The sequence below is a fragment of the Notamacropus eugenii genome, chromosome 6 (genome assembly GCF_028372415.1).
Source record: "Notamacropus eugenii isolate mMacEug1 chromosome 6, mMacEug1.pri_v2, whole genome shotgun sequence".
NCBI lineage: Eukaryota > Metazoa > Chordata > Mammalia > Diprotodontia > Macropodidae > Notamacropus > Notamacropus eugenii.
The window spans coordinates 380,354,649-380,379,235 of record NC_092877.1 but is presented as its reverse complement, the minus strand read 5'-3'; the positions used below and the strand labels follow the sequence as shown (position 1 = coordinate 380,379,235).

General features: G+C 44.0%; 1 protein-coding gene and 1 pseudogene across 5 annotated transcripts in view; one reads left to right on the top strand and one right to left on the bottom strand.

The window, feature by feature from the left end:
* The window catches only part of LPP (LIM domain containing preferred translocation partner in lipoma), a 666,236-nt gene that overhangs the window by 365,649 nt on the left and 276,000 nt on the right, over window positions 1–24,587 (bottom strand). For all 5 annotated transcript variants that reach the window (XM_072618829.1, XM_072618833.1, XM_072618831.1 and 2 more), the window contains one exon: window positions 1,014–1,126. In XM_072618829.1, coding sequence (XP_072474930.1) covers window positions 1,014–1,126 — 113 coding nt within the window. The remainder of the gene's footprint in view (window positions 1–1,013; window positions 1,127–24,587) is intronic.
* On the top strand, window positions 9,976–11,763 carry LOC140510315 (ATPase family AAA domain-containing protein 3A pseudogene; annotated as a pseudogene).

Here is a 24,587-nt window from a genome sequence, read left to right as displayed (position 1 = left end):
GAGATGGAGAGAGAGAGATGGAGAGGGAGAGAGAGAGAGAGAGAGAGAGAGAGAGAGAGAGAGAGAGAGAGAGAGAGGAAGGGAGAGAAAGAGAGAGAGAGAAAGAGAGAAAAAGGTAGAAAGGGGGAGAGGGAGAGAGAGAAAGGACGAACAAAAATAGATAAGATTAACATAGATGAAAATGTAGATTGATGGATAGATATAAATGCATTCTTTCATTCATTGTTTTTTTCGTTTATTAATTTCCTTGCTGAGAGCAGACAGAACGTGACGCCATCATGCTATCGATTGTTTCCTCCTCTGCAGTATCTTCCTTTTGACAAGGATGTATTTGGGAAATTACCACTTGCAGCTTACCATCCATGACCTTGTCCAGAACAAAGCAGATACCCAAATAAAGGGAGATACCCCGCAGAAAACACTGCTCCTTGCCCACTAGCCCTTTGGAATCAGCTCTTTTCAGTGTCTCGGACATGAGGAATACTTGCTGAGCCTGACCTGACTAAATCTGGCCTACAGATGAGAATCTTCTGAATAGGTGTTATTGACTATGAAGGGTGAAAATTCTGGGACAGCATTCAGGGCCTCCAGCTTCGAGAATCCCTTCTGCTGACAGACTCCATTATCCTCATCCACTTACCAGAAAATGAAAAGCAACTCTTGTGGGCAAAGAAAATAAGCAAAGGCGGGCAGCTAAATACCGCCCTAGGAAAGTGAGAATCTCTCACTTGTCAAAGACTCTTCCTGAATAACCAGCGCCATGGTCCAAACTAAACCAGGGAGCGCGAGCATCCCAGGACGCCAGGGTGCAGGGTGAACAAACAGCTGGCAGCAGAAGGGGCTCAGAAAGAGGTAAAAGTTGGGCATTGGATCTACAGTTAACTACGAGGTGTTGGTGGGTTGATGGGAAACAGTCCTTTGGCTTTTTCTTGGGGTCCATCCCTCCCAGAAACACAGTTGCTTGTGGTGCTGCTTCCTAAGAAAGATTTACTGACAAATGAGTCAGAACTTACCTGCACATTGAAAACTCCTTCATCGAGCGGCGGAGGTGGTGGGAAGGAGCCAGGGCCAGACGGTAGACTGCCAATGTCATCCAGAGGGGGAGGGGGAGGGGGCAGAAAGTCACCTGGAACCAAAAGAAATGCACATACAGTGAGGATGGACCCAAGCTCATCTCACTTTTTTGAAGGCAGTAATGTGAGTGATTTGGTCTTTTACTACTTTCTAGCTATCAGGACTCATTATATGCAAATAGCAGATTTGAAGGTACCCTGGGCTTGGAGTCACACGAGATGGGGGGGTGGGAGGTGGAGGGGGGAGAAAATGAGGAGGAGGAGATGGAGGAAGAGGAGGAAGAGAGAAGGAGGAGGAGGAGGAGGAGAAAGAGGAGGAGGAGGAGGAGGAAAAGGAGGGAGAAAATGAGGAAGAGGAAGAGGAGGAGGAGGAGGAGGAGAGAGACAATGAGGAGGAGGAAGAGGAGGAGTTCTGAAGATGCTGGTGATGCTGATGGCAGCACTTATATGGCATTTTAAGGATTATAAAACAATTTACATTTCCCACTTTTGACCTCACGTCAGTTGAAAACTCAGCTCTGTTGCTAACTTCCTGTGGGACCGAGCCAAGGTCATGTGCCTGGGCTGCTGTTATCTGTTCTTTACAGTGAGAATCTAGTCCTCTCCCATTCTAAATCTATAATGCTAAGATTTTAGAGCCTTGGAGGCAAGACAGTTGGCTAGTTCTAAAGCAGGATTCAGGGAATTAATAATAATTATCAATAAATTATAAAAAATAAAGCCCATGTTCTTGAGAGCACCGTATCTTTGTGAATGTCAACTTTTTTGTCCTTTGATCAGATAAGGACATAGGCAATTTTGAGTGCCTACTATGTGCCAGACACTGCTCAGTGATGAACATACAAAGACAGATGTGAGACCATCCCCAGTCTCCTGGAGCTTCCAGTTCCCCAGTGTTGGTAGAGCGCCCTGCCCTGATCCGGACTGATGACAGAAAACCCAGTTTAGCATCTCTGCATCTCACTTTTGCAGCCATTGTGGGAAACAAACTTTACAGAGCCCAAGGGACATGGCCAGTACTAGAGGACTCCAGTGTAAAGGACACATGGAGTGCAACCCAAGAACTAGGGCAGAGCCATTTCCTCTAGACCATAGTCCCAGAAAGGAAATGATAATACAGGAATTTGGCAACAAGGAAAGAGGTGAAGAGGGGTAAACAGAGAGCGGAGAGCTGTCTACAGGTACACCTGAATGCATTAAGGGGCTACAATGGTAAAGATATAAAGATAGGCACAGCTGGGCATGACTCTGGGCGTAAGTCCCAAAGAAGGTGGGTGCATGGACACACACCTCTGACACCACTGTGCCCCACACCGGATGCAGCCCTGGAAATACAAACACTCCCTGCCCTCCAGGAGCACACGCTGCACTGGAGATCTCACATGAAAGCTGATGGAAGACCTTGATTCCTGCTTCTGGGAAGATCAGAGCTGGAGTTAAGCAGGCTAGTGGCTTAGCAGGGACTTGGCAAGTGTGAAAATGTCACACGCAGCAGGCAGGCCCTAAAGTCTTCTCACTCCTAAGGATTCTGGATCCTGACTGATAAGGCTTTGTCACGAAATCACAAGATCTAGGATCCTGGCACCAGGGCTAGAAGGGACATCAGAGGTCTATTTCAAAGAGGAGACAGAGGTTCAGAGAGGACCAATAATCTGTTGAATGTGACAGGCAGGCTTACCTCAGATTATCGCTAGCAAACCAGTAATTGAGTATCTATGACCTTGAGTGGGAGTCAAGTTATTTAAGGGCAAACTTTGAATGTCCTAACTTCAAATGCTAGGGAAATGACAGCCATTCTGTGCCCCTTCTCAATGTACTGAATCATCATTTTGTTTACTTACACAGACACAGACACACATGCATACACGTGCGTGCGCACACACACACACTCCACACAGGTCTGAGGCTGACAGGGATGGCTTGCCTTAATGTCTTAGTGTGAGGATTCCTTTCACGTCCAGTTCGTACCAGTTGGCCTCTGAGGTGCCACTGGGCTCTCAGACTGTGGGATCTGGGAATTTCGGCCTGCTCTCCGAAGCCCACAGGGAGCCCAAGTAACTCTTTGGCTTCTAGTGACCATGAGGAATGCATTCTCAGGAGCAGGAAAGAAAAGGGCCACATCTGCCCTATCTGTAAGTGAGGGCCTTCCCCTCTCCCAACACACTCACTCACCCTAGGCCTGTTTCTGAGTAAAATCACAAATTCTCTATTCACAACTGTGTCCTTGCTCACTAGCACTGCCTCTGCAGTATTTTTTTGCACATGTTTCCTCCCAAAACCCCTGTCTTTCCTGAACACTGACCTCTGGGAAGGTGAGCACCAAATCTCCCACCTGGTGGGAGGGGCTGTGTGTGTGTATGTCTATTTCATACGTGGGCCTGGGACTGCCAAGGTCCTCAGCTGACCTCTGGGGCTGGCCACAGCCAGGCTGCATCGTTGTGCAAGGTCTCCCTTACCAAAATTCCACTAGTCTTGGGGGCCCTGTCAAGCCCAGGTGATGGATGACCACGCATTTCATTTCACCACTGGGCCAACAAATGGTATTTCCAGAAGGGGTGAAAGGAGGGGACAAGCTTCAATCTGGAGTATAACAAGGTAACCTGCCAAGGGGGTAAGAGGCACATAAGGAGGAGTTCTCTGACTTGGGCATGGATTTTTTCTCCTTTCTCAAAAGTTTTTCCTGTTTTGAATTTGGTCCCTGAGTACCCTAGGAACCAACGTGGAAAGGGGGTTGCTCCCAGTCAAGGCAGCCACACAGCCAAAGTCAAAGGCAGATGGTGAAGGAGGGGAGCATTATAAACGGGTGCAGAACCCCTCTGCCTCCCCCCACCCGCCAAAAAGAAAGAGAGGATTAGAGTGATGGTCAGGAGGTTATGGGGCAGCTACAGCTACTGAAGCAGGGGAAGGGGGGCTGAGTGGGAGTATGTGTATGTAGGAATAAACTCATCTATACACATGCATTTCTCTTCAGTATATACATACACACGCATATATTACATATACTTATATACATTTGGAGAGAGGTAGAAAAAGAGATGGTAGGAGGAGGGAGAGAGAAGAGGAGAGGAGAGAAAAGAAAGAGGGAGGAAAAAAGGGACAGAGGGGAAAGAGAGAGAGACAGAAAGAGAGGAGACAGAGAGGGGAGAGGCAGAGTGAAAGGAAGGATGAAGGGAGGGAGGGAGGGAGAAGAGAGAGACAGAGAGAGAGAGAGAGAGAATAAGTTTTTAGTTAGTGCCTATTATGTACCAAGCACTGGGCTAAACACATCTTACAAATATCATTTCAGTTGATCCTTGCAACAATCCTGCGAGGTAGGTGTTATTATTATTCCCATTTTTACAATTGGGGAAACTAAGGCAACAAAGTTGAAATGACTCAGCCAGAGTCACACAGGCTATAAGTGTCTGAGGTCAGATTTAAAATCACATCCTCCTGTCTGACTCTAGGCCTAGGGCTCTAACCACTGAGCAACCAGCTGCCTCGAAGGAAGACAGAGAGAGGCAAAGACAAACCATAGAGATAGACACACACACACACACACACACACACACACACACACACACACACACACACACTGTCAGAGACAGAGAGAGAAAGAGCACTAGTATTGATAAAGGACGTCGAGATTTGTCAATATAATTTACAATTAGACCTGACAATATCATGGAATTAGAGCCTCATTTGGAAGGGACCTCAGAGGCATTCTAGTCAAACTCAAATCAGAACAAGAATTCCCTTTATACTTCTAATGAAAAGAGCACTGAGCCTGGAGAACAGAGTTCAAATTTAGCCTCAGATATTTACTAGCTTTGTGACATTGAACAAGTCAATTAGCATGTTTGCCTTAGTTTCCTCATCTGTAAAACGGCGACAATAACAGCGCCTACCTCACAGGGTTGTGGTGAGGACCACTTGAGCGAGTATTTATACAGTGCTTACAAACCTAGATAGAGCTAGATAGAGGTTGGCTATTATTAATACTGATGAGGATGGTGTGTGTGTGGGTGTTCATCTTTCGTTGCTGAAGAAGACTGTGCCATCAGAGAAATAATGACATGACTTGCACTTAACTTTGTTTTTGAGTGAGGGAGGGCTGTGCAGGTCACCAGCCTCACTTCTCCTCCAGAGCCATCTGAATCCAGTGATCAGATATTCATGAGGATGACTAGAGATGACCCAGGATGAGGCAACTGGGGTTAAGTGACCTGCCCAAGGTCACACAGCTAGTGAGTGTCAAGTATCTGAGGTGAGTGAGATTTGAACTCAGATCCTCTTGACTCCTGCACTGGTGCTCTATCCACTGTACCACCTAGCTGCCCCTACTAATGAGGATAAGGATGAGGATGAGGATGGAATGCATGGGCATTTCCCCCCTAAGCTAGAAATATCTGAATTTAGAATAAAGCAATTTTTTCCCAAAATACTTCTAGTATATATGTCCCTAAAATCCAGAGTACATTTTTCTTCATTGACAGACTCAACACTGAAAAAGTCACTACAGCAGAGCCAAGATGATGGACTTGAACATCCCCCAAAGTCCTCCAAATACCTTCAAACAATGACTCTAACCAAGTTCCAGAGGAACAGAATCCACAAAAAGCAAAATGAGACAACCATCCACTCCAAGACAACTTAGAAGTTCAGCAGGAAAGATCTGTCACACCAGGATGAAAGAGAAGCACAGCCCAGTCCAAGCTGGGCCAACACAGACCAGGCCCCAGGAAACCAGGAGCAGAGCTCAGGGGGAGTGAATCAGTGGCAGCAGTGGCAGTTTATAGACCACTCAGCCCACAGACAGTAAGGGGATCAGACAACAGGTCAGAAGGAGATTTACAGGGGTTCCTTTGTAGGCACCAGAGGCAGGCCTCTGCTACATTGCCTATGCTCAGATATGGGTTACAGTCCTTGGTCTCAGTTCCATTGCAAGGAGGAGCACTAGCACCGAAGAGATGTGGCCACAAGGAAGTGGGGATCCTGCTCACAGTTCCAGGGTTGAAAAGAACACTTGTGGTCATTCAAAAAGCAGTGCACAGGCCAGTAAATCAGTAAACACACCTCTCTCTAAATCATACCATCTTGGATGAGTCAAAAGCTTACAAGTCCCTAGAATTACCTCTGAAAACAGCTGCACAAAAAAAAACCCTGAAGCTTAGAATACTTCCCCCTTCCACCTGGGAAGCAGCATCCCACTTTAGCATAGAGTTAAAAGTAAAGAAATAGGCTAGAAAATGAGGGAGCAGAAAATCATTCTGACCATAAAAGGTTACTATGGTGACAAGGAAGATCAAAAAACACTCAGAACAAAGTCAAAATCCCTGCATTCGAAGCCTCACAGAAAAATAAGAATTAGTCTCAGGCCATGGAAGAGCTCAAAAAGGATTTTATAATCAAGTACGAGAGACAGAGGAAAAACTCGAAAGAGAAATGAGAGCGAAGCTAGAAAATCATGAAGAAAAGAATCAACAGCTTGGTAAAGGAGGAACAAACACAACAAAATACCAAAGAAAATAACACATTAAAAAACAGAAGAAGCCAAACTGTAAAAGAGGCACACAAAGCCAATGAAGAGAAGGCATCTTGGAAAATCAGAATTGGTCAAATGAAAAAGAAAGTACAAAAGCTCACTGAAGAAAATAATTCTGTAAAAGTTAGAATTGGACAACAATCCAGATGGCAGTGTAGAAGGATGGACCTACTCTTAGCTCTACCCCCAAAGTCCATAAAATACCTGTAAAAATAACTCTAAACAAATTCTAGAGCAGCAGAAGACACCAAACGACAGAGGGAAAAAGATTTCCAGCCCAAGACAGCCTGGAAGGCTGACAAGAAAGGTCTATCACACTGAGTGTGGAGTAGAGCATAGCTCAGCCTTGGCCATGCAACGTAACAAGGACAGGACTGGAGCAGGCTTCAGGGCGCCACCGACAGCAGCTGTGGTTCCCAGATTGCTCAACCTACAAACACCAAAAACAGCTTTAAAGGTCAGTGAGAAAGCTCTTTCACCTGGGGGAGAAGTGAGCAGGGTCCAATCCTAGCCTCGGGCCCAGGACAGTGGAAGTCACTGAAGCACAGCATCCTTTTTAGAGTCATAGGCCTAAAAACCCTGGGGGAATTGAGCTGCTGATCTGGATCTCAGCCTTGAGTGGTGGTCCTGGGTGAGGAGGAGCACTGACATGGTGAAACTGCAGGCAGTTGTGGAGAGGGAACTCTACTCCCAGATCCTGGACAGAAGGGTGCTTGTGGTTGCTCACAGACCACAACATAGGCCAGGAGAGGAGTAAACTCCTTTCCCTTGATTGTGCCAGCTTGGAGGAACTGAGAACTTACAGGTCCCTAGAGTATACCCTCCACTTGATGATGGACTCAAAAGTCAAGTATCTGGCTGGGAAAATGCCCAGAAAAGAGAAAAAAATAAAACTATAGAAAGTTATATTCTTGGTGAACAGATATTTTCCTCTATCCTTTTGAATGAGGAAGAACAAAGCATACCATTAGAGGAAGACATCAAAGTCAAGGCTTCTTCATGCAAAATCTCCAAAATAAATTTGCAGTGGTCTCAAGCCATGGAAGAGCTCAAGTAACATGTTGAAAATCAAGTAAGAGAGGTGGAGGAAAAATTGGGAGGAGAAATGAAAGCGATGCAAGAAAATCATGAAAAGTGAATCAACAGCTTGCTAAAGGAGACACAAAAAAAATGCTGAAGAAAATAACACCTTGAAAAATAGGCTAACTCAACTGGCAAAAGAGGTCCAAAAAGCCAATGAGGAGCAGAATGCTTTAAAAAGCACAATTAGCCAAATGGAAAAGGAGGTTCAAAAGTTCACTGAAGAAAATAGTTCTCTAAAAATGAGAATGGAGCAGATGGAAGCTAATCACTTTATGAGAAACCAAAAAATTACAAAACAAAACCAAATGAATGAAAAAAAAATTGAAGACAATGTGAAATATCTCATTAGAAAAACAACTGACCTGGAAAATAGATCCAGGAGAGACAATTTAAAAATTATGAGACTACTTGAAAGCCATGATCAAAACAAGAGCCTAGACATCACCTTTCATGAAATTATCAAGGAAAACTGTCCTGATACTCTTGAACCAGAGGGCAAAATAAATATTGGAGAATCCACTGATCACTTCCTGAAAGAGATCTGAAAAGAAAAACTTTTAGGAATATTGTAGCCAGATTCTAGAATTTCCACATCAACGTGAAGATATTGCAAGCAGCCAGAAAGAAACAATTCGAGTATTGTGGAAATACAATCAGAATAACATAAGATGTAGCAGCTTCTACATTAAGGGATCAAAGGCTTGGAATATGATATTCCAGAAGTCAAAGGAACTAGGATTAAAACCAAGAATTACCTACCTAGCAAAATGAAGTACAATACTTCAGGGGAAAAAAAATGGTCATTCAATGAAATAGAGGGCTTTCAAGCATTTTTGATGAAAAGACCAGAACTGCATAGAAAATTTGACTTTCAAACACATCAATCAGGAGAAGCATGAAAAGATAAACAGGAAAGAGAAATCATAAGGGATTTACTAAAGTTTATATTCCTACATGGAAAGATAATATTTGTAACTCTGGAGACTTTTCTCAGTATTTGGGTAGTTGAAGGGTCTATATACATATAGACAGAGGGCACAGGGTGAGTTGAATAGGAAGGGATGATGTCTAACAAAATGAAGGGATGAGAGAGGAGTATATTGAGAGGAGAAAGGGAGAAATGGCATGGGGCAAATTATCTCTCATAAAAGAGGCAAGAAAAAGCTTTTTCAATGGAGGGGACAAGGGGGGAGGTAAGAGGGGAAAAAGTGAAGCTTACTCTCATCACATTTCACTTAAGGAGGGAATAGCATGCACACTCAATTTGGTATGAAAAATCTGTCTTACACTACAGAAAGTAGGGTAGAAGGAGATAAGTGGGGTATAGGGGGGATGATAGAAAGGATGGCAAATGGTAGGAATGAATAATTAGAAGTAAACACTTTTGGGGAGGGACAAGGTCAAAAGAGAGAATAGAATGAATGGGGGACAGGACAGGATGGAGAGAAAGACAGTTAGTCTTTCACAACATGACTATTATGGAAGTCTTTTGCACAACTACACTTCTATAGCCTATGTTGAATTGCTTGCCTTCACTGTGGGGATGGGTGGGGAGGAAAGAAGGGAGAGAAGTTGGAACTCAAAGTTTTAGGAATGAATGTTGAGAATTGCTCTAGTATGCAACTGGGAAATAAGAAATACAGGTAATGGGGTATAGAAATCTATCTTGTCCAACAAGAAAAGAGAGAAAATGGGGATAAAGGAAGGGAGGTGTGTGACAGAAGGGAGGGCAGATTGGGGGAAGGGGTATTCAGAATTCACGGTCTTGGGAGGAGGGACGAGAGAGATGGGGAGAAAATTTGGAACTCAAAATCTTATGGAAATGAATGTTGAAAATTAAAATAAATAAATTTTATAAAAATAAAAGTTAGAATTGGGCAAGTGGAAGACAATGACTTTATGAGACATCAAGAAACAATACAAAAAAAGTCAAAAGAATGAAAAAAATAGAAGAAAATGTGAAATATCTCATTGGAAAAACAAGTGACCAGGAAAAATAATCCAAGAAAGATAATTTAAGATTTATTAGACTACCTGAAAGTCATCATCAAATAAAGTGCCTAGACATCTCTTTCAAGAAATTATCAAGGAGGCTCCGCGTGACGGCTCGCGCCGCGTGTGCAGGCGCCTCAGCTCGGTGGGCTCGCGTGGGGGGCTCGGGGTTGGCCCCGCCATGTCGTGGCTCTTAGGGCGAGAGTCCGGGGTCCGTGCTGCCCCTGCCGCCCACGATAGGAGGAGACGGCGGCGGAGACCGGGCGGGAGGCGGCGGGACCGACCCACGCCCAAGGACAAATGGAGCAGCTTCGACCCCACGGGCCTGGAGCACGCGGCCAAGGCGGCGCGGCAGCTCGAGCACTCGCGACGTGCCAAGGAAGCGCTCAGTCTGGCACAGATGCAGGAGCAGACTTTGCAGCTGGAGCAGCAGTCAAAGGTTAAAGAATACGAAGCTGCTGTGGAGCAGCTGAAGAACGAGCAGGTTCGGATACAAGCGGAAGAGAGAAGGAAGACGCGAAACGAGGAAACGGGACAGCATCAGGCAAGAGCCCAGTATCAGGACAAGTTGGCTCGGCAGCGCTGTGATGACCAGCTCAGACAGCGGCACCTTCTCAATGAAGAAAGCTTGAGGAAGCAGGAGGAGTCTGTGCAGAAGCAAGAGGCGATTCGGAGAGCCACCGTGGAACGGGAGATGGAACTGCGGCATAAGAACGAGATGCTGCGCAGAGAAGCAGAGACCCGCGCTCCAGCCAGAGCAGAGAGAGCGCGGACACCATCAGGGAGCAGATCCGCTTAAAAGCCACCGAGCACCGCCAGACTGCTCTGGACTCCCTCAAGACAGCTGGTACTCCGTTTGGTGAAGGATGTCGGGCCTTTGTAACAGACTGGGACGAAGTTACAGCTACGGTGGCGGGATCGACGCTACCAGCCGCTGGCATTTACGCAGCTAAGAACGCTACGTTGAAGCCCGCCTAGGAAAGCCCTCCTTGGTAAGAGAAACCTCGAAAATTACCCTGTTGGAGGCCTTGCAGCATCCGATTAAGGTGGGCAGGCGTCTGGCTAGCAAGCCTCTGGATGCTCTGGAAGGAGTTGTTCTCAGTCCAAAACTGGAGGAGCGGGTCAGGGACATTGCCATAGCAACAAGGAACACCAAAAAGAACAAGAGCTTGTACAGGAATATCCTCATGTATGGACCCCCCGGCACGGGGAAAACACTCTTTGCCAAGAAGTTAGCCATGCATTCGGGTATGGACTATGCCATCATGACTGGTGGTGAAGTCGCCCCCATGGGGCGAGAAGGGGTGACTGCCATGCACAAGGTCTTTGGACCAACACCAGCCGCAGAGGCCTTTTGCTATTTGTTGATGAAGCAGACGCCTTCCTGAGAAAGCGAGCGACAAAGAAGATAAGTGAAGACTTGCGGGCAACGTTGAATGCCTTCCTTCATCGGACGGGCCAACACAGCAACAAGTTTATGCTGGTCTTGGCAAGTAACCAACCCGAGCAGTTTGACTGGGCCATCAATGACCGAATAGACGAAATGGTCAACTTTGGCCTGCCTCAGCTTCCAGAACGGGAGTGCCTGGTGAGGATGTACTTCGACAAGTATGTTCTAAAGCCGGCCACGGAAGGGAAGCAGCGCCTGAAGCTGGCCCAGTTTGACTATGGGAAGAAATGTTCAGAAATCGCCAGGTTGACTGAAGGCATGTCCGGGCGGGAGATCTCACAGCTCGCCATTGCCTGGCAGGCCTTAGCCTACGCCTCAGAGGACAGAGTTCTCACAGAGGCCATGATGGACACCCGGGTGAAGGACGCCATCCAGCAGCACCAGCAGAAGATGGAGTGGCTGAAAACGGAGAGGATGGAGGGCAGCAAGAGCCAGCCTCTCCCTCTCTCTCTCTTCAAGGAGAGCCCACTTATGTAAGGGCAGGAGCCCCCCTCAGGACATAGGAAAAGAGAGGTCTGTAGAAGGGCAAATCATGTGTCCAGGTCGGAGCTGGGACCTGCAGGGCTGAGCCTGCGGTCATCCTCCCCAAGACCCCCAGGCGGGAGGTGATGACAAGAGCCACAATAAAGGATTTAGCATGAGCCAAAAAAAAAAAAAAAGAAATTATCAAGGAAAACTGCCCTGATATTCTAGAGACAAAGGATAAAATAGAAATTAAAAGGATCCACCAATCACCTTCTGAAAGGGATCCCAAAATGAAAACATCCAGGAATAGCATAACCAAATTCCAGACCTCCCAGGTCAAGGAGAAAATAACGCAAGCAGCCAAAAAGAAACAATTTAAATACTATGGAGCCACAGTCAGGATAACACAAGATTTAGCAGCTTCTACTTTAAAGGATCAGAGGGCTTGGAATATGATATTCCAGAGGGCAAAAGAGGTAGGATTTCAACCAAGAATCACTTACTCAACAAAACTAAGTATAACACTTAAGGGGGGAAAGTAGACATTCAGTGTAACAGAGGACTTTTAAGCAATTCTGATGAAAAGACCAGAGTTGATTAGAAAATTTCACTTTCAAAGATAAGATGTAAAAGAAGCATTAAACAAGAGAGGTAAATCATAAGGGATTTGATAAGGCTAAACTATATTCCTATGTGGGAAAATGATATTTATAACTCTTAAAAATTTTGCTCATTACTAGGATAATTAGAAGGAATATACATAGAAAAAAAACTAAGGGTTGAGAAGGAAGAATACACTGGGAGAAGAGGAAAGAGAGAGGTAGAATGTATAAATTATCTGACATAAATGATGTTTAACAGTGAAGGGGAAAATGGAGGAAGTGGGGATGGGACCATATGAAAATACTTAGTGTAGAAATCTATGTCACCATACAGGAAAGTAGAGAGAGAAGAGGATAAGAGAAGGGGGTGGGGAGTTGATAGAAGGGAGGGCAGTTTGGGGGAGATAAAAATCAGATGTAAAACACCTTTGAGCATTAACAGGGTAAAAGGAGAGGAAAAGTAGGATAAATGGGAAAAATAGGACAGAAGGAAATAGTTGGTAATCATTACTGTGAAAATAAAATTTTACAGTGAGTTTCTCTGATCAAGACTTCATTTCTCAAACATATAGAAAGCTGAGCCAACTTTAAAGAAATAAAAGCCATTCCTCAATTGATAAATGTTTGAAGGATGTGAACAGGCAGTTTTTAGACAAAGTAATCAAGGCTAACTATACTCATATTTTGAAAAATGCTCTAAATCACTACTGATGAGAAAAAGGCAAATTAAAACAACTCTGAGCTACAATATCCCACCTATCAGATGGGTTAATATGACAGAGAAGGAAAATGGCAAATGTTGGAGGGGATGTGGGAAAATTAAAACACTAATGTACTTCTGGTGAAGTTGTATATGGATTCACCCATTCTGTAGAGCAATTTGGAACTATGTCCCAAGGGCTATATAAAACCATGCATGCCTTTGGACTAAGAAATACCACTACTAGATCTGTATCTCAAAGAGATAAACAAGAAAAAAAAAATACCTCTATGTACCAAAATACTTATAGAAACTCTTTTAATTGTGGAAAAGAATTGGAAATCAAGGGGATATCCATCAATTGGGGAGTGGCTGAAAAAGTTGTTGTATATTATTCTAATGGAATACTAATATTCTTTAAGCAATAATGAGCAGGATGCTCTTACAAACATGGAAAAACTTACATGAACTGATGCAAAGTAAAAATGAACAGAACTAGGACAAGATTGTACCAGTCACAGCAATATTTCATGATGCCCTACTATGAATAATTTAGCTATTCTCAGCAATACAATGATCCAAGACAATTTTGTAAGATTTATGATAAAATGTACTTGTCCATCTCCAGTAAAAGAACTGGTAGAACCTGAAAGCAGATCAAGATACTTTTTCTTTACCTTCATTATTTTTCTTGTTTTTTCCTGTGTTTTCTTTCATAGAATGTCTTACATTGAAAATGTGTTTTCATGACTGCACATGTATAACATGCCAAATTGCTTGCCTTCTCAATGGGGATGGGGGGAAGATGGAGTGAATTTGGAACTCAAAATCTGACCAAAAAAAAGGAATGTTAAAATTGCTTTTGCATGCAATTTGGGGAAAAAATAAAATTTTTTTAAAAAGAAGAGAATAAAAGAAAAAGTAAGTAGAAAATGAGTAAGAGTTCATAGTGGCTCATTCCCTCAAAATGACACATTGAAGCTTCATGTCAAAGAGGCAACATAACATGGGCATTTACAACCAGCAGCACATAAGGAGAGACCAGTGAAGTAATACTTAAGTCCTAAGCTCAGCTGGAAGTTCCTTGACTTATGTAACGTGGAAAATGAAGAAAAATGGCCAAGGGATTGAGAAAGAGAACACACACACACAGTGGCCTATTAAAGGAACTGAGGCTCTTTATTACAGAGAAGTGAGAAATGATTTCCTCACCAGCGCCTATATGGCTCTTCACTTCCTTGAAACACATCTGTTTCCTTATGGCAAGGGACAACAGTCCATGCCCCAGTGGGAGAAGATGTGGTTTGGCTTCAGCTCCATGGGAGGAGCTAGTCTGAGCCTCTCCTCTGCTGAGCTTACCCACCGTCCCACTACCATACCCAGAAACTACTTACTGTGTGTCTCTCACAGGCAGGTGAAGTACGAAAGTACAAGCCATCAGATGGAGGAGAAGCATCCACGAGGATGAGATGTGGCCAAAGAAACAGGACTAGGAAAGGAACATGAGGCCATCGAAGCATCTATCTAAGGTTTGTGGATCACATAGGGCACAGGCATGGATGCTGCCATTCCTGGGGACCTTTCCAAAGGAAAGGACCAATAGGAACACAGTTGCAGGGTAGACCAGAACACCAGGCTGATGCATCTGTGCATACCTGCTTCATGAAACCTGTTTCAGTCATTCTTTGAGGAAAAAGGGATAAAATCTGAGTCCTCTGGTACCTGGGTGTTCTTGGATTCCTTCAAAGCTCAACTCAAGCATCACCTGCTGTAAAAAGACTTTCCTTCCCCATCTCCCAGAAGCCAATATATTTCCTGACCAACTACCTTGAATTTAACACACACACACACACACACACACACACACACACACACACACACAGTCCCCATCCCAATAAAATACAAGGTCCTTGAGGGCAAGGATTTTTCATCTTTGTTTCGGTATCCATAGTGCCTGTCATATAGTAGGTGCTTAATAAATGTTTGTTGATTAGTTGCTCAGAAATACTGAGTGAATTCAGCTTCAAATAAATAAAGAAGCCAGTCACAACAACACACTAAAACAACAAAGCCCCCCTCACCAGTCTCCCTCCCCAGAGTCTGGACAGAGCGTCTCTGAGAGAGAAAAGGCCCCATTTGAAGCACCTTTTGCTCCCTTCCCATTCTTTTCACTTCCTGCTGGCCTCGTCTACATAAAAGCTCCAAATTGCCGTGATCTGCTCCAAATGTTTCTGTTTCCATGGTGCCTACTGAGTAAGCCATTCCAGCTCTGCCTCAGCTCTACAGCTAATGAATGAGGCAGCTCCAGATGAGTTATTTAGTCTTTCTGAGCCTGAATGGCCTCATCTGAAAAACAGATAGAAAAACTAGGGCTGTATCTGCCATGAGCTGTCACAAAGAAAGGATGGAAAAAGAAAGCCTAATTTGACCTACAGCAGGATTTGGAAATGTCACTTTTCGCTATTAGGTTCTGTGAATAATTAACCTCATTTAGGCATAGCAACTGGGGAGCCAAGATAGAATTCAAACAACCACACAATCTCAAAGCTGGAAGGGACCTCGGATGCTACAGAGGCCAATGCAAGTCCCCCATGGCTTCCCATCCAGATGACTAGGACAGCCTTGGCTACCCCCTTTGACTCCAATGCTCCCGACTCCAGTCCATCCCTCCTTCATCACCAGTCAAGTTTTTCAAGTGCAGGCCTGACCATGTCATTGAGGTAGTGAGGAAACTCTCAGACCTCCCTATTAGCTCTAGCATAAATACACAATCTGCTTAGCTTTCAGCATGCTCCACTGCCTGAGCCCTCCCTCCCTTTCCAGTCTTCTTCCCTATTACTTATGTGACCCAGTGACATGACCTCTCTCAGAAGAGTCTCCAGGAGTCTCCAGGCACTGATGGTACCTTTTCCCAGGCTGTCCCTCATGCCTAGAGCACTCTCTTCTCTCTCTCTCTCTCTCTCTCTCTCTCTCTCTCTCTCTCTCTCTCTCTCTCTCTCTCTCTCTCTCTCTCTCTCTCTCTCTCTGTCTCTCTCTCTTTCCCTCCTTCCCTCTCCCCATCTCTCCATCTCTGCCTCCTAGCTTCTGTCAAGACTCAGCCCAAATCACACCTTCTATGAGAACCATTTCCCTGTCCCTTTCCATGCTAGGAGCCTCTCTTCGAAATTGCCTCCAATTTATTCTCTCATGTACGTGGTTGTTTCCATGTCACTTGTGAATTTTTTGAGAGACCATTTTTTGTGTTTTTTGTATTGTGAGTACTGAGAGCCTGGTACACAGTAAACACTTAATGAATGTATGTTGACTTAATCCCTTCTAAATCCCCCTAAGCAAATGAGCATTTGGTCTTTAGGAGAAGACCTCCAGTAAGATCTGGTCCAACTTGCATCCAAGGCAGATCATCCCACTTAGGGACAGGAAATCTGCCTCTCTGCCCCTTCTACCTGGGTCAGTTCTTCTGGAGCTAAGCCAATGAAGTCAAATCCTGCTATGTTGGTGATCACATTTCAAGCAAATAGGAAGACATCCCTTCCCTCCCTGGGCCTCTTTCTCTGGTTCCATCAGTGCCATTCAGTGCACAATACCCTCTTTAGCTCACCTACTAGTTCAGTGGTTCTTCTCTGGGCTCATTCCCAGGTGTAGACTGCCCAAACATGGGGGCCATACTCCAATCAGACAATCACATGTTTCACATGGGACACTGATTCTTAACACAGACAAAATTCTGAGTAGCTTCCCATGTAGCCAGGGCATCCTCTTAATTCATCTCTAGCTTCCAGTCCCTTATTTTACACTGCTGCCAGGCCTTTTTCACAGGCATAAAAGGGCAACAAATGCTAAGAATAAAGATCTGTTTTAAAATGGGTCACCTTGTGTAAGCAAACTCGTAATTAATTAACAGCTGCATCATCTGTTCATCGAAGGCCTTTGAGAGATGCTTTGAGCTCCTCCTAGGAAAGAGGAGAAATGTGACCAGACCTGAAGCAGATAAGAATTCCCTAATCCCCACTGGAACATTTTCATTTTGGGCTCGGACTCCTCTCAAAGCACTGGGCCCTGCGTCAGTTAAACAACTCTTGGTTTCTATCACCTGTAAATTGCTGAGGTGAGGTTGAGACATGCTGGTGAATCAGATCTCAAAGGGTTGTATTTTGTCACCACACTGTGGCTTCTAGGGGGTCCATTTGTTGAATAATAGCCAGTGCCTCAGCTGAAAATATTGAATAGATTTCAAATAATATGAAATTATGAGTCCAGTCGAGCTCTGCAAATGAACTGGAACCAGGTTGTACTTCTGAACCAAGGGAGTCTCATTTGTCTTGCAAAAACAAAATAATGCTACCCAAACGGCAAAGCACACTCGATGCATTCTGACTTCCAGAGACATGTCCGCAAGGTAAGTGGGGCAATGAGATGAGACTCACACTTCAATTTTCAATGCATTCACGGGAAAACTCTAGGCTCTGCGACAATTGAGCTACTGATTCCTTTTGGCTTAAAACTTAAGTTAAAATAATAATAATTTCATGTTGTGGAAAAAGATGAGTCCTGAAGATACAATGTTCCATTATGCCCAAGGAGAGACTTGAAACGTATCTATCTCTTGCTGTATACCAGCTTGCAGTTGTGTAGCAAAACCCTGTCCTCTGGAGACAAAGGCACAGGCCTTCTAAGGCACCTACAACCAGAAGCCTTCCTGTCCTCAAGCATGACAGATTCTACAGGAATAAGAAATGCTTTATTGGGAGGAGGGGCATGCAGAGATATGGAGAAGTATTTCCTACACTCCTCCAAAAAGGTCTCATCTCAGCTGGTTCCGTACAGCCTCCTGCTGCGGCTTTGGGGAATCTGCTGGTGTTGTTCCCTTGTTTTTCCAGATGATTTTCTCTGTTCCAAAGGCAGTATATTCCTTTGTCTAATCTCCCTTTCCTTCCACCCTGACTCTTGTCTAGAATGTCTGAAATCAGTATTTTCTATGTATGAAAGCCTCCAGTTTCCAGGGAGATTGCTGGCTCCTAACACCTATGACTCAACGGTGCAAAACCTATTTGATACCAGGATGACTTGGATCCCTCCCTTTGTTATAACACAGAAGTAGCTCTGATCCATCAGCCATCAGGATACGGAGGCTGCCCTGGAGCATGAACTATGATGGATTCCCTCCCTGTTAACAAAGACTAAAGATCATTGTGTACAAAATCTCACAAGGGACTTCCCAGTTGTATCCCTCCCCTCTCCTTCTCCAGAGCTTCAACAACGAGGGAATGCTGATGTTAGGAAGGAAGGCCTTTGTGTGGTAAAAAATCCAAAATTAGGTCATGTCCACCTACTAAATACCTACTATGTGCCAGAATACAAAGACAGGCCAAAAGGAGATCCACCTCTCAAGAAATTCAGTCTAACATGGAAGACAACCTGTAGACAACTAAATTCAGTGAAGATATAGATGATATAGATACAGATAGAGATGAGGAAGAGATATACATATATGCACATATAGATATTTCTATATATGTATTTATGTTGGTGACACAACGGATAGACCCCTGGGACAAGATTTAGGAAGCCCAGTGTTCAAATCTGGTATCACACACTAGCTAGGTGACCCTGCATAAGGTGCTCAACTCCTATTTGCTTGAGTTTCCTCAGTTGCAAAATGGGGATCTTCTCCCTATCGCACCTGCCTTACAGGGTTTCTATGAGAATGAAATGGGGAAATACTTGTAAAATACTTAGCATAATGCCTGGTACACAGTCAGCACTATATAAATGGGTATCCCCTTCTTTCCCATCTGTCTCTGCTCTGTCTCTCCATTTTTTCATCAGTGACTCTGCTTGGCTTCTACTCCATGGAACTTCTTACTTCCTCCAAGGATACCCTGACCATGTGAAATCTCATCTCCAGGCTTGCTAACTCAAACTTTGACTCTTAAACCTCCACAATTGCCCAAGAGTCCTCTTCCCCTCTGATCCAGGGCTAGAGAATGGAGCAATAAACTGTTCCCAAAGCCTTCCTTTATAGGTTGAGGACTCAGGACTGTCCAGGGAACTCGCGATTTTCCACCAGCACCTCTTCTCGGTTTCTATTCCATGGAATATCATGGCCTGTGGTGGCCCCACTTGCCCCCTCCTCCTTGCTTTTCAGTTTCCTTTGGGATATTCCCCTTCCTTATTAGAAAGGGAGTTCCCTGAGGGTAAGGGTAGACTTTTGGATTTCACTGTCTCCCCAGGGTTTAGCACAGTGCCTGGCACATAGTAGGTGATTTAAAAATGTTTGCCACACTGAATTTCAATCTCTAACATTTACATACATCTGCATATACATGTTTATACAGAGATCTATGATCATATATATCTCAGAGAAAAACCACAAGCATTCATGAGGATGGGGAAAGGCTCCTGACAGGAGATGAGACTTGAAGGAAGTCTGCAACCATTAAAGGAACTTTTTTTTAATTTCAGAAAGGCAATCCAGTGCACTCTCTCTTTCCTATTTAATTCTGGGATCAGCTTGTGTGCATTTGTATAGTTTATACACACGTAGATATGTACATGTAAACATGACTATACACACATGTGTACATGTGTAGATACATATCACTGAATATAATATATGAATTAAACAAACATATGTGTGTGTACATACACAAGCTCCTTAGAATGCCTCTATAACTTCATGCCATAGGATAGACAACAGGAACTCTTCATCCACTTGGCTTTTCTTGTGTCGATGGTAAGACCTCAATCTTTTAAGGGTTTATGGACCTCATCCCGGAGATTCTGCAAGGTTCTTTGGGCTCAAAGAGCGCACTATCATCCTCAAACACATATACGAGGAAGACTTTACCATTAAAGTAAGATCACAGGACCCAATAAATCTCTTAAGCTCTCTAGGTCTGTTTCCTCATCTGGGCTAGACCAAATGATTACCTAAGTCCCTTCCAGCTCCAAATCTATGACCTCATGCTTACATTGATCTTAGTGGCTATTTGTGTTGAAATATTCCAGCTAAAAATTAATCTGTTCCTGTCTAGGCCTTCTGTCCAACATAGACAAATGGGAAAATACTCTAGAAAAATCAAATTCTGCAAAGAGCCACTCATTTCTTTCCTCCCTTCCTTCTCTCCTTTTTTCCTTCCCTCCTTCCTTCCTTTTAGATGGGCCATGTGCATGTTTTTAAAAGTAACACTGAAGCTGTCAGGTACTTGCACTAAAAATTTCCGTCACCACCTGCTAGCTGAAATATTGCTTTTATGGATTTATATTGTATTAAAAGGTCACTGGCTGTTTAAGTCTACAACAGTTTTAATCATTCTAAAAGTCTCTTAACAGTAAGAAAGGGAAGTTCAGAATAAACAGCAGCAGGGACCCTAATTAAAAGGGCCAATTCATCTAATTTTATTTGGGGTTAATTATTCAGGATTCACTCTTTGATGTATAAGTAATAGCAATTAGTAATTTTCGTGATTGGAGCCTCGTTGGAGGTGTAATCAGTTAAAATGAGGGAGTGTTTACAACACAAGATGGTGAATTAGTTTCTCTCAGCTGGAAGACAGGAACACAGGGCTCTGAGAGATGGAGGCTATGGATTTCAGATCTGATGCATAATATTCTCCTCAAAATAAAACACGTGTCTCAACAAGGATGCTACACTGCCTCCTCTCAAGAAGACAGAGAGTGCAAAAGAGCTGCAAGGGACTACCTATCAATTGCCTGCAAATGCAACACACAAGAAAAACCATACTGCAGAATGATGCAATTTACCAGCAGCACTGGGGGGCAGTCACTGGCCTCATCAATGCAACCATTCCAGTTATTTATCCCTGACAGATTCAAAAGAAGAAAAAAAAAAGTTCTCTAGCATATTGCTTTTTCCTCCTTAAAGAAAGGCAAGCTTGAAAGGATTGAATGTTCAAATGGCAGAAAGATGCTTTGGATATCGTATAGTCTAGCCCCAAAAGTTTTACAAATGAGGGAACTGACAGCCAACGAAAGGAAGGGATCTGTCCCGGGTAACCTAAATAGTAAACAGTAAATGCAGAATTTTAATTACTCACCAAGAACACTATATAAACAATTTGGATTCAGTTATTGGGAGGGGGGGAAATGTGACCATTAATGTCCTTTTTGATTTAGATTCTCTGAGTATGCACCTGAAGGACATTTCCAACTATAAAACTAAGATCTAATGTTCTGAATGACCTTTGTCTCCATGGACATGCATAACATCTCTGTGGGTTGCTCTAAGTTTACACATTTTACCGTTGTGAAAATAGACTCACAGCAGTGCTGTAGCTGCCCATGGTCACAGAGTGAGCATGGGTCAGGGGTAGGTTCTCTGACTCCAAATGCAGTGCCCATTTCACCATATCGTTGTCTCCCATGGCAAGTGAAAGCGAATAAATGGGGATGAAATCCAAGTCTAGAGATCAATTGGGAGCATCTCTACAGGAATGAGTGTTGTCTTCATCCTAATCCGTAAAATGGGGATAATTATCCGGCCCAGAGCTGTCATGAGGATCACATGAAACAACATGTGAAGAAAGCTTTGCAAGTCTCAAGGCACTACATACATGTGTGTGACTACACATTTTATCTGTATTGTTATTTTTCTTCTTGTAGGAGAAATCTGAAGAAGACGAGATGCATTCCTTCCTGAATTTCAAGCTCCACATAAGAATTAGGTCAAGGACCATGTTGGCCACTGGCCCAATTCAGAATCCTCCCAAATTTAGTGCTCATTCTGCCATGTGATCACCATAATTAATCTACTTAATCTGTGGCAATTCCCAATGTTTATTTGTCTACATAATTATGTTTTTCTCAATAGAAGGTATGCTCCTTATGAGCAGGAGCTAAAACCTTTCTACCATTGAATGTCAGTGCCTAACGCAAGGCTTGGTACACAGTAGGCACTGAATAAATGTGGTAATTGGATTTAATTTAATCCCCACTGGAGTTTGACTGCTTTCCTCCTGATTTTTGAAAGCTGAAATCTTGACGTTGGTTTGGCAAGCCCTGATGGAGGCAGTATTCTATGCATCCATCAGCCAAGGGGAATCTCTGAAATACGCTCAATATTCCATGCTGGGCCCAAAGACAAGAGTGAAGAAATGGGTCCAGGCCTCAGGGAGCTTACCTTCTGCTGAGATGGGAGAAGGATGCGTGTTACAATATATTCACAGACAAACAAATTTAAGACATATACAGATTAACAGTGGGGATTCCTGGAAGGAGGTAGTTCTATGAATGGAATCTTAAAAGTAGTCCATGGTTTTAATTCTAAAAGGCAAAACTGGGGGTGGAGGAGATGGACAGACAATTCAGGTATGTGAGATAGCCTTGGCAAAAGTGCAAAGGTGGGAGAGAGAGACCATTGGGAGCAGAGAGTAGCAAGGTATCCAGTCTAAATAGGGACCAATCTAAAGTAAGTTTGGCATGAGGAGCCAGACCATGAAGGGCTATAAACTCTCGAGAGGACTGTGCTGGATTGTAGGAGCAATGGGGAGCTAATTGAACTACCTGGGCAGGCAAGTGATGCTTCAAGGCCAGTGCTTTAGGAATACAAATGTGGCAGGCAGCTGGGAGGTGGATAGGACGGAATGGAGAACGTTTTGAGGCACAGAGATAAAGAGGACATCCCAATAGTCCAGGTGCAAAGTGACATCTGCCTGAACAAGGCTGGTGGTTCAGAGAGCAGACAGAAGGGAATGGATGGATGTAAGAAGTTAAGGAGAATCTAAGAAGCCTTAGCGTCCCTGTGTCAGGACACAGGGCTGAAGCAAAGGGAAGGGTCAAGGATGGCTTTTAGGTTTCAAACACAGGGAACAGGAAGGAGGTGGTTCCTTTCAATTCAGCTTTGGCCAAGCTGTATTTGTCCACATGATGATGTCCAACAGGCAGTTGGAGGTGGGGGCCAGTGCTCAGGAAGCTAACGGGGCAGTGTCAAGAGTCATCTGCCTAGAGATGATCATTGAAGCCATGGGATCAAGAAATCACCCAGAGAGAAGACAGGGAATGAATAGGAGGGAACCTGAGTCAGAGGAGGTGTGTCAACAGTAACAATTCTGAAAAGATTACGAAAGATCAATCACTCAGATAAGAAGGGAAACATGACAAAGATTCATATGTAAATGAACAAGAGCTATTCCCTAACTGATAAGTGATCAGAGGATACAAACAGGTAGCTTCTAAAACTATTAGATCTGGTTTTATCCATCTCTAATATCTCATTTAACCTCAATTTACATATCTGACCACCCATGAAACATCTCAAACTCATCCAAAATGCACTGATTACCTTCCCCCCAAACTGTCCCCTCTTCTGAACTTGCCTATGACTACTGAGGGACCCACCACTCTCTCAGTTCCCCAGTCTCACATCTTGGACTTCTCACTCTCTCATCTTCCATTTCAATCACTTGCCAAGTTCTATCCTTTCTACATCTTCTTCTCTCCTTTCTCAGCCACCATTCTGGTACAGGCTTTCATTACGTCATGCTTCCACCATTGTAACAGACTTTGAACTGGTCTACATATCTCATGCCTCTCCCCACTCCCACCATCTGTCTTCCTGGAGCGGTCAACCCCTTCTTCAGTCTTCTTACTCCTTACCTACTTTCATATACCCAGCAATCCGTGATACCAACTCCTTTGTTCCTCATGCACAATACTCCACTCCCTGACTTTATTTATTTCTATTGGCTCTCTGGTCCCCTCTCTATAATTTTTCCCCTTCTAGCTTCCTTGGAGTCCTGAGACTTAGGTCTCAGCCAAAAAACCTTCCAGAAGAAACCATTCCTGATCCTCCTTAAGACTAGTGACTTCCTTCTATGGATCACTTTCAATATGTCTATTCATAGCTACATAGTTCATAATTTACATGTCATCTCCCCATCAGATTGTGAACCGTCTGAGGAAAGGTACTGTTTTTACCTTGGTCAGAAGCAGCTGATGGAGCAATACCTACTGGCTGTGTGACTCTGGGTCAGTCACTAACCTTCTGTCTGCCTCATTTCCATCAACTGTAAAATGAGAATGATAATAAAACCCACCTTCAAGGTTGTCACGAGATCCAATGAGATAATAATAGTTAAAAAGAAAAAAAGGGAATGTCCTTAGCACAGTGCCTGGCATATGGTATACACCCTATAAATTCTCATTCCTCTTCCCCTCCCCTTTCCTTGTATCTCCAGGGCTTAATAGCACCTGGCACAAAATGGACATGTAACAAATGCCTGGACTTGACTTGACTTGTTGACTTAATGATTCACAGGGGCAAGACATTTCCTAAGAAGTCCAAGTTTTCTTCTATCAGGTGAGGCCAGAAATCATTCCCCAAAGGCCCTTTCACTCTGTATTTCAAGCTCAAGTTAGGAAGCAATTAGATGTGAGATGGTCCCAAATCACCAAGTTATAAGATGGGTCCTGGGTGAAAGTTCCTGCACTTCACCGTTTCAGTGGTTATGCCTGCCCTGAGCTTTGGTGAACCCATTCCACTCAGTAACTTCACCTGGCAGGCCATCTCAGAAAGACTTACTTCCTGGAGGGCAAAGGATTTGTCGCTCTGTTTATCCTCTATGAGGAGCCCCAGTTCTCTGCATTTCAAGATTGATGATCTCAGCCTCAGCATTCAGGGATCGGCTCTGTGTCTCCTCCTTAAGAGCATTTGTCCCATCATCCCCACCAAGGACATGGC